Source organism: Frankliniella occidentalis, unplaced genomic scaffold (genome assembly GCF_000697945.3).
Source record: "Frankliniella occidentalis isolate FOCC.00 unplaced genomic scaffold, Focc_3.1 Scaffold11, whole genome shotgun sequence".
In the NCBI taxonomy this organism is placed as follows: Eukaryota; Metazoa; Arthropoda; class Insecta; order Thysanoptera; family Thripidae; genus Frankliniella; species Frankliniella occidentalis.
The window spans coordinates 2444234-2454762 of NW_026267141.1; the positions used below are offsets into that span (position 1 = coordinate 2444234).

At 64.3% G+C, this 10529-nt stretch overlaps 1 protein-coding gene across 1 annotated transcript in view; it reads right to left on the reverse strand.

Moving 5' to 3' along the window:
• The window catches only part of LOC113217531 (mucin-17-like), a 161748-nt gene that overhangs the window by 15119 nt on the left and 136100 nt on the right, over positions 1–10529 (reverse strand). Inside the window, 3 exon segments of the mRNA XM_026437479.2 lie at positions 284–474; positions 1059–2070; positions 2073–9838. Of these exon segments, the coding sequence (XP_026293264.2) occupies positions 284–474; positions 1059–2070; positions 2073–9838 (8969 nt within the window).

Genomic DNA, 10529 nt, shown 5'->3' on the forward strand with positions numbered 1-10529 from the left:
GCGTGAGAGAGAGAGAGACAGAGCGAAAGAGAGAGAGAGAGAGAGAGAGAGAGAGAGAGAGAGAGAGAGAGAGAGAGAGCGACGAGGCAAGGCGTGTAGCGGGCCTGGACCAACGGCGGGGGCGTGGCGCGCTGCTACCGTCCCTACTCATGCGAGTGCGAGTGCCAAAAACTTGAGTTGAGCTTCAAAATCATGTTGTTATTTATATTTTCAATGTTTGTTTTGTTGGGAAAGGTCTCTTGATCTAGGAACTTGGATTGAAACTAATTAGCAGTGCCCTTACCTGCGATGGCATGAGCAGCATCATGTGGTCGGTGAGGGTGGAGGGCGCCAGGGTGATGGGCGACGAGGGCAGCACCCGGAGCACCTCGGGCTCGCCCGGCAGGGTGCTCTTGTCCGTCGCCACGATCACCTCCACGCCGTTGCTCATCACCTTGGTGGCCAGGTTCCAGGCGCGCGCCTGCTCGCCCGCCACTGCAAAAGCACCGCCAGACTCCAGTCATTGCAGGCGACACGCGGCGGTCACGGTGACGTCATACTGACACGGCCTCGGTCAAGGTTCGGTCTCGACTTGTAATTAAGTGCAAGTCAGAAGTCAATATGATGTCAGTGACATTACTGTGACTACTGCGTGTTATACACACTCAGAAATGGTAGTAAACAAGTCTAATACACTATGGAAAAGCGTCCGGCGTGTAAGTCAAATGAAAAGCATGCAAAACAAAGAAAGGCAAGGTGTCAGTCAGGGTCGCATGGTCTATGTACACAATAATAATAGCGACAGAATGAGAGGAAAATTTCTCTTCTGTTAACTATGCATATATCGAAACTATTTTACAAAAGAGTTAATAAAAAGAGACAGAGAAGAGGTAAGACTGAAAGAGAAACTCGTAGTCATTAATAAAGTCGTTCCAAAATATGTAAAACACAGTCTACGGTTCAGAAAGTATCGCCTTTGGAGCTGAGTTTGACACCTTGGTTTGACCTGATCAAACACCAGCTCCGACCGGGTCGAGTTTCGTCGCCATACGTTAACAGATGCGGGACCTGGTACTCACCTGAGGCGGACGCGGAGGAGAGGTCCAGGGTCACCGTCCTGGTCACGATCAGGGTCTGGATGTCGTGTTTGAGGGAGGTGCTGGTGAACACGAGGGGCGCGGCCGGCGCCCCGGGGACGAGCGCCCCCGAGGGGTCGGCGGTGGGGCCGCCCTGGCGCGTCACGACGAGCGTGACGGTCCGCAGGCGGGGCCGCGTCACCGTCTCGGTCACCACACTGACTAGACTGGGGCGAGGAGGGGTCTTTGGTATTTTGCGTCGCGGTCCGGGTCTTCCAGGAGCACTGGGCGGGGTGTTGGTGAATGCGGTGGCTGACGAAGGCGTCGGCGACGAGGACGCTGGCGAGGATGTCACCGGAGCCAGCGTCGAGGCCTTGACGGGTCGGTACGACGGCCGGTAAGTGGTCGGGGCGACCCGCCGAGACGGGGTGCCGATCGCACTCGGTCGAACGACGAGAACGTCTTCGTCGTCCCTCTCGGCAACGAGAAAATCGTCGACGGGCGTCGTTGGAGACGCTGGGACGCGGAAAGCCCTTGGGGTGGCTGGGGAGGTGGTGCTGCTGGTGCTGGTGCCGACCTTGGGGATGATGACTCTCCTCGACTTGGGGTTGAAGGTGGTCGGCTTGTCGAGGGGCGGCGCTGTGGTGGGGCCGTCGGAGATGGTTGTCAGGATCGCCTCCTCGGCGAGGCTGACCTCCACTCCGCGGGTGAGGGCGGCTTCAGGCCGGTTCGGGGACGAGGCGGGTCGCCGTCGTCTGCCGACGCGGACTGGCCGCGGGGCCTGGGCGTGCTGTTGCTGTCCGTCAGAGGCGCCGGGGAATGTCGTGTCCCTCCTCTGACGGCTTGGGGTGTACCTGGCGTAGCTGGGGTCAGTGCTCCTGTTGGTTATCGCGTGGGCCTGCCGCAGCGGTGGAGCTAACTCAGCGGGGCCTTCGCGAAAAAATCTTTCTTGGTGTACTTCTTGGGTTGCTGCTTGGCCTGCGTGGCGGCCACGTCCAGACCGACCTGCGTCGCGCTGAGCATGTTGACGTACTGACTGACGTCGCCGACGATGCTCTCCAGGCTCTGCGTACCCAGCTCACTGCTCTCCACCGAGATGTCGTTCATCCCGGACATGAGGTACTTCTCCATGCTCAGGTCGAAGTCGTCGGCAAACGAGCCGCCCAGCTGCGCGGGCAGCCGCGAGGGCTGCACCACGACCTCCACGGGGGTGCCGAAGCCGGCCTCCCGCTTCTTGACGGACACGGACGACTCCTGGCCGACCGTCACGGTGGACAGGATGGTGCTGAACTCGCCAGGGTGGCGGCCCGACACGTAGATGGTGATGACGCTCGTCTCGGGCACGGCTGGCTCGACCTCCATCTTCTTCAGAGCCGGCCTGAACTTATTGGGCCGCTTCGTCTTCACCACCTCCTCCTCCTCGCTGGAGGCCTCCTCGGAGCCCCGGGCGGGCCGCACGTCGGACTCGGTGTCCTCCTTCTTGGCCTTTGGGCCGGCAGTGTTCTCCAGGACGTCTTCGTCAAGCAGCAGCTTCGGTTGGTCCAGGGCGGGGCTCAGGGCGGGGTTGAGCGCGCCCAGCGGGCCCAGGGGGCTGACAGTGGCCTGCGGCTGCAGAAGTGCGTTCTGCAGCAGTGCGGGCAACAGCAGAGAGTTGAACTGGTTGTTGACGGCGGGGAGTGACGCGGTAGGCGTCACCACCACTGTCTCCGTGATGAACTCCGTGGCGGTGATGACCTGCACCGAGCTGTCGATGAGCGTCGTGTAGATCTTCTGACCGCGCAGCGTGATCGGCAGCACGGTGGAGGTCTGGTCCGTGAGCGTGGTCACGTACGTGGTGGTCTTGGTCTTGTACTCCGTGGTGGGCGTGGCAGGGGTCTGCGGCTGGCCGGCACCGAGCAGACCGTTGGGCTGGAGACCAATATTGGGCTGCAGGCCGATGTTCCCCAGCAGCAGCTGCGACAGCAGGATGTTGGCGAGCGGCGCGTTGGGTCCGCCGAACTGCGGGGTCACGGTGCTCACCACCGGCTCCACGTCGTACACCGTGCTGGGCACGACGTGCGAGTAGGACGTCTTCCGTCCGCGAATCACAGTCGGCGTGAAGGTGACGCTCGTGGTGGGGGTCTCGTGCACGATGAACTTGGTGACCTCCTGCAGACCGTTAGCGGCCGTGCTCGTGACCTCCGCCGTCAGTTGGATGTACGAAGAGCCGTCCTTGCCCACCGTGGTCGAGTACTGGTGCGGGCCCAGCACCTGCAGGCTGGGCTTGGCCGTCAGCACGTTCTTGTACTCCGTCACCTTGCCGTTGACGATAGGGATGGTCACCTCGGTCGGGATCTTGTGCGTCACGGTGATGGTGCCGTCAAACCGCGACTCGGCCACGTACGCGTCGTCGACCGTGTCGCCGCGGTAGCGGCCGCGTGTGGGCGTGCGTGGGCGGCTGCTGGTGTAGCCGCGGCGGTTGGAGGAGCGCGAGTACGAGGACGGCGCCTCCGTGGGCTGGTAGGACTGGCGCAGGCGTGGTGGGCGCGCGCGCACCGGCGCGGGGGTGGTCTCGTAGTTGCTGGTGCGACGGCGCGCGGGCGACGTGGTCGGCCGGCGGAAGGTGGCGCGTGGCGCCGGGGTCGTGGGGTTCTCCTTGCGGAGCGTGAACTGTGAGCGCGCCGCGCTGGAGGAGGCGCTGGTGGGCCTCACCCTCTCCCGGTGGTGCGTCTGCGGCGCCTGCGTGGCCGGCTGCGGCGGTGGCACGGGGGCGCGTGGCCGCGGCGTGAAGCGCGTCGAGTGGCTGGTGTGGCTGGCCTTGGTGGTGGGCTGCTCAACGTACTCGTCGTAGTAATAGTCGTAGTCGGCGCGGTCCTGGACGACCGGCGCGGGCGTCTGCTGCGCGCGCGAGGTGGGCCGGTGGTAGCGCGAGCTGTACTGGCGCTCGCCGGCGTACGTCCTAGCACCCCTGCTGGAGTACTGCGGGTCGGCCTGACGACGCACCCTGCCGGGCCGGCGGCCGGCGAACGGTCTGATGGACACGGCGCTAACCGTCTTACCGCGGCGGCTCGGCTTGGTGGCCTCCTCGACGGGGGCGGCTGTGGACTTGGACTCTGCGTTGGCCACCTCGGAGCCCTCATAGTCGTTGTCTACGACGGTACCCTCCTCTCCTTCCTTCTCCTCGTCGGTGCCCTTCTCCTCCTCCTTCTTGTCTTCTTCCTCGGCCTGGCCGGGCTTCCTGAAGAGCCCCCTCTTTGGGAACAAGTTGTTGGCTGGGCGCTGCCTGCCGCTGGCGATGGCCGGCGGCGGCTTCGGCCTGGACGGCTTGGGCGTGGTTGTCGTGGTGGTAGTGGACGCTCCTGACCCCTGGCGCCTACCCAGGACGCCGCGGCGCGGCGCACTGGTGGACACGGGCTTAGGGGTGGTCGTGGAGGCAGGTGATCGGCCAGCCAGGGGCGGCCTCCTGAAGCGAAGCAGCGGGTTCTGGTTCCTCCTGGACGACTCCGTAGTGGTGGCCGGCGCCGGAGTCTCCTGCTCCTCGGAGGCCGTCACCGCGGGCGTCTCCTCAGTCACGATGGTGGTGCTGCCCAGGTCGTTGTCCTCCGGCCCCAGCGAGTTGTCGTGCAGGTGCGCGTGCGCGGTGGCGCCTCCCCTGCCGGGGAACGACGCGCTTGTCGGACGGATGCGGTTGAAGCGCGAGCTGGAGGCGGACGCGGCCGACGCGCGGTATGGGTGCTCCGTGGGGTTGGCGCGGCTGCTTGACGGCCTGCTAAACGCGAAGCCCCTCGTGCGGGAGGCCGTGGGTCCAGACACGGACGCCGACGGCGTGATGCGGCCCGCGCTGGAGCGGCGGCCTCCCCCGAAGGTCGAGGACGACGATGAGGGCGTGATGGCACCGCTGGACGAGGTGCGCGACCGACCCGTGAAGCGGCGTCCACTCCCGGCCGACGCGGAGGCCTTGACGTCCAGGCTGGCAGAGCTGCTGAGTAGCGACGAGCTCTGGCGCCGGCTGCCGGCGAAGCGACCGCGCGTGGACGCGCTGCCGTCGGGCTTGAGCGCAGGGGTGGCGGTGATGGTGGGCGTGAGCAGGTTCCTAGTGATGGTCGTCGCGCTGGTGGCCTTTTCGGCCTTGCGACGTGGCAGGAAGGTCGGCCTGTTCCTAGACGAGAAGGGCCTGATGGTGGGCGTGAAGGTGCGCTTGCGGGTGGCAAAGTTGAGCCGGCCCGAAGAGCCGCGTCGGCCAGAGCCGTCGTCCTCGCCACTTCCCTCTTCCTCGTCCTCGGAACTGCCCTCGCCGGAGCCAGATCCCTCGCCGCCCATGGAGCTCTCGATCACGTCCGGAGACGGCGAGGTCGACACAGAGGCTGTGGCTTGCACGAGGCCCTTGGCTGCCGACGCCGTGGCCAGGATCTCGGACACCACACCGGTCGGGTCGACCGTGGCGGCCACATCAGCCTTGAAGCTGGACGTCGACTCTATGATCTGGGCGTAGCGACCGTCGATCAGGGTGCCGATGACACGTGACTCGTAGAACGTGGTGGTCTGGTCCTTGACGATGGAGCCCTCGATCAGGCGGACTAGTCCGGTGCGGAAGGTCTTGCCGTTGACGGTGACGGTTGGGTCCACAGCTGGTGTCTGAGTGGCCTTCTCCTCGTCGATCTTGATGGAGGACGTGCTCTCCACGACCTGTGCGTACAGCTGCTCCACGTACGTGCCGACGGCCTTCGTGGTGAAGAAGGTCGTGGTGACGCCGTCCGCGTCCACGATGCTGCCCTCGTTGATGGAGACGACGCCGGTGGGCTGTGCGGCCCCTTTGGGCGCATCCGTCTGCGTGGGCTGCACGTCGGGCTGGGCCTCCTCCTGAACTCGTGTCGTGCTCTCCAGCACCTGGGCGTACAGGCCGTCGATGTAGGTGCCAAACACGTCGGTGGAGTACACCGTCGTGGTGCCGTCCACCACGCTGCTGGCCACGATGGTCGACAGCAGGCCAGTGGGCTGCACGGCGGCTGCAGCGGGCGCGTCGGGCGCCTCCGTCACCTTGTCCTCCTGCTCGTACACGGGCCCGACCTGCTGCTCGACGGCCACGCTCACGATGGCCCTGCCGGTCTGCAGGCCGTTCTCCACCTCGGCCACACTCGGGGCGATGGTGGCGTTGACCACGGTGGTCACGGTCTCCAGCCTCGACTTGAGAATGGTGCTGTCGCCAATGTACGACGTCGTGAAGTACGTGTACGTCGTGTAGTAGGTCGTGGGCTCCAGCGCCTTGGGCTCGGACAGCTCCAGGAGGGCGTCCGGCGCAGCCGTCGGCGCCAGCGTCGTGCTGTCCAGGACGGCGGTAGGCGTGATCTCGATCGATGCGGTGGCGGGCAGGGACGCGGTGGGTGTGACCACGTTAGAAACCGTCTCCTCTCGGCTGGTGATGTGCGTGCTGCCTTCCTTGTACAGCGTGGTCCAGTAAGTGAAAGTCGTGAAGTAGGTGACCGGCAGCGTCGCGTCCTCGTCGTTGTACGCGTTGGTCTCGCTAGGCGCCACGGTCTCCGTCACGACGTTGGTCACCGTCTCCAGACGGCTGATGATGTCACTCGATGTAGAGCCCTTGTAGACCGTGGTGAAGTATGTGAAGGTGGTGAAGCTGGTCTGCAGCAGTACGGATGGACTGAACGATGGCTCGATCTCCTCCGTGTTGCTCTCCGAGCTGATCTGGTCGTCGAGGCCCGAGTCCGCGATGTCCAGAATCTTGCGCTGCATCTTTTTGCCGCCTGACGTGCTGCTTGTGACGTCAGTAACCCTCGTCTCCGTGACGAACACTTCCTCGTCGTCACCGACGCGGACGGCTGACGGGTTGAGGACGTTCTCCTCGTTCCTGGAGATGGTCGTGTACCGCGCGTCTTCTGTGGAATCCTCGGGCCCTGCTGACTTTAGGTAAGCACGTGTCAAGTCGTTGTCTTCGTCGTTCTCCTCACCTGGGGACAACACCCGGTTCACGTCGATGTTGATGGGCTTGGTGGCTTGCACGTCGGTTGTCTTGGTCGGCGAGAGCACGTTCGAGAACACCTCTGTCCGGCTGGACACGCTCGTTTCACCGTCCACAAAGATGGTGGTGAAGTAGGTGTACGTGGTGTAGTACGTCTTGGGGTCCACTGCCGTTTCCACGATGCCGGCGCTGTTGAAAGCAGCCGTCGGTGTGCTGAGCTCCTTCTCGACGTCCACTGATTCGATGACCTCCGTAAAGAGGTCCCTCTCCTCCGGGGAGAGCCCGGAGTCCACCGGCACCGCCTTGGTCGGTCGGACTGCCGGGCGGACGGTGGTCGGGACGATCCTGGGCTCGTCAGTGGAGGTCATAAGGTAGTCGGAGGTGCTAGACGACGCGCTCTCTTCGAACAGGAGCTCGGAAGCGAACAAGGCTGGGTCAATGGTCGAGGAGATGACGTTGGTTACGATCACCTCCCTGCTGGCCACGCTGGTCGTAGACTCCTCGAAGAACGTGGTCAGGTAGGTGTAGGTCGTGTACAACGTCTTGTAAATGACTTCCAGCTCCTCCTCTTCTTCTTCGGGCAACTTTTCCGTCGTCGTTGTCCTGGCCGGGGTTGTGGTGATAACCGGAGGCTCGGACGTGGTCAGATCCTCAGGCTCCTTCGCAGTGGTCACCTCCTCGTCCTTGGCCGTCGTAGCCTCGGGCGCTGTCACTTCCTTCTCCGGCGTCGTGGTTGGCGGCTTCTCCGTGGTGGTGGTAGTGGTCGTGGAGGGGGTGGTAGGGGCGCCAGTAGTAGTTGGGTCTTCGGCTTCTTCCGTCGTGGGCGGAGCCGTAGGCTGGGGCGTTGTAGTCGTGGGTGGCAGCGTCGGGGACTGCGTGGCCTCGACGGCATCGACGCCAGCCTTGATCACGCGCGTCACCTGGATCACGTCGGTTGAGGTGACCTCACGTGACTTGACAGAAGTGGTGGTGAGCGTCCCCTCAGCGGGTATGAAGAAGGTTGTCAAGTAGGTGAAGGTCTTGTACACGGTCGACGGCACCACGCGAGTTAGGAACGCCGTAGACTGAACTTCGCCGTTCGCTTTCTTCCCCAAGTCGACCTCGTTGGAGATGTCGTTCTCAGGCGTTGTCACTTCCGGCGGCACGGTGGTGGCGTCGTCGGACTCCTCGGTTACTGGCTGCGCCGTCGTGGAATCGGCCTCTCCGACAAACTGCGAGAAGATGGTCTGCGGTTTGTTGTCCTGCTTGGGCACCGGGGTCGGCTCGACCACGTCGTCCAGGAAGAAGAAGACGCGCGAGGAGGTCTGCACCACCTCCCTGTACGTGCCGTCCACGCGGGTGCCGATCACAGACTTCTTGTACATGGTCGTGGTGCCCGCGTTCACGACGCTCTCGTCGATGGTGCGGAGGAGGCCGAGGGGCTGGGCCTTCTTGCGCTCCTCCAAAACCCTCGTGCTGTAAGGGGGCAGGGGCTCGGTGGCGCGAGCTGACTGGTACGCCGAGGAGGGCTCCGCGTCGGCCAGGCGCGGCCCCACGGCGGGCGCGCTCGTCTCGGACGGCTGCACGACCTGCGAGGGTCTCAGCCTCGCGGACGCGGGCTCAAACGCCTGTTCACGCGCCAGAACGGACGACTTCCTCATGTAGTCATCCTTCTCGTCGTCCTGGAACGCAGACTGCTTGGGCTGGCGGGGCGCGCTGGGCGCGCTGGGCCGCACGGGCAGCTCGGCGCGCTCGGCCACCATGGTCGGCAGGGACGTCTGCATGGTCAGCGAGTGACCGGTCACGGTGCGGGTCATCATGCCGGGGGAGTGCGACATAAAGGTCTTGACGTCCGTGACCACGGCCATGTCGTCATCGACGGGCCTCGTGGCCTTGGGCGCGCCGCCCGTGTTCGGCATGAAAATGATGACGGTGTCGCCCACTGTGGTCGTGAAGTCCACGAAGCCGAGGTAGGTGACGGTGTCCAGCTTGCGGCTGTCGGCTCTGGGTAGCCCGCCCCTAAACAGCGCCTTGCTGGCACGAGGCCGCACTAGGCTGCTCTTGCTGGGGTCCTTGGCGTTCTTCTGTGGAGTCTCGATGTGCACCTCCTCGGAGGAGAAGGCGCTGGGGGCGAAGTCGTGTCGAACAGTGAAGGTAGGCAGGTCCAGCTGTGGGTTCACGACGCGTGCGGGGTTGGGCTTGACCTCGTTGGTCTGCGGCAGAGCGGGCTTGTCCTCCGCCTGACGTTTCTTGTACAGGTCGATGTTACGGTCCGCGTTGTTGGCAGCCAGCTCGCGAGGATCGCGCTCCGCGTTCACCAGGATCACGTTGTTGAGCGAGTTCCTGGTCTCGGACAGGCTGAAAAGGTCATCCAGGTCGTTGCCGACGGGCGCCCGCGGTGCATCAGGCTGCTCCAGGATGGGGTCCTGGTGCGCGGGCGCGGGCGAGGGTGTCGGCGGTGGTGCGGGCGCGGGCACGGCCTGCACCACGCTGGCCGGCGCGGGGCTCACGCTGTAGAGCGTGGCCGCCTTGACGGGCTTGAACGCGTGGTGGTAGGCCTGCGTGGGGTACACGATGACGGGGGCGGCCCCGGCGGCGCCCGGCGGCCGGCGCGCGGTGGGCCGGTGGTGCGGGGAACGCAGCAGGTCGCCGCCGTCGTAGAACACCCTCGAGCTGGTGGTGAGCAGCTGGGCGTACGCGCCGTTACCCAGGGTCGTGCCCACCACCTGCGTGGCGAACTCGGTGGTCGCGCCGTCCTGCACGAAGGTCCTCGCCGTGGACGAGAGCACGCCGACGGCCGGCGGCACTCCGCCGCGACCCGGCAGCGGGTCGACGTACAGCGTGGTGACATCTGAATCAGACGAGAGCAAAAGGCGGGGTACAGGCACGGAAGAGGGCGAACCACACACCGAAATGAAAGCACAGAGTCGGGAAGAAAGTGAGGCTCTGGGAGACCTCTTGACACTCGCCGGGTCCCCCGCGGGTCACGTCGGCCACCTCCACGCTCGCGCGCAGCCCGGCCCCGCGGGCCCGCCGCACCGCAGCTGCACCCCTGCGGCGCTCTCGAAAAATTCTCATCAAAATCTCATCGACCGCAGGGGTCGCTGTGCGTCCGCGTTACCGCGCCTGGGAGACCAACGTGATTTCTAAAAGCAGGAGACGGGCTGCGCGGAGCGGGAGGCAGCCGCCGACACTATGCAGGGGCCACACAACACGAAGACCAAAAGCGAAAGGACACGGTGGAAGTGTGCGTCCTCACCCACGTAACAAATAAAACCAGAAACTTTAGAATACAGAAAAAGAAATATATACAGGGAAAATGAGGCGCCTGCTCGGTTGGTGTTGCGTATGGTGGGGTGTGGACTGCCTGCTGCTGGTCGTGCCTGCGGAAGGCGGGTCGGAGAGGAGATTAAGAAGAAAACATTGAGGTACTGAGCAACTAACAGGTAGGTACATGACACGGAACAACCTGCCAGATGGACACAACCCATAGCAGTGTTGGTGGGGCAAGCATTTACCGGGACAGCCCCCCCCCCCCCCCC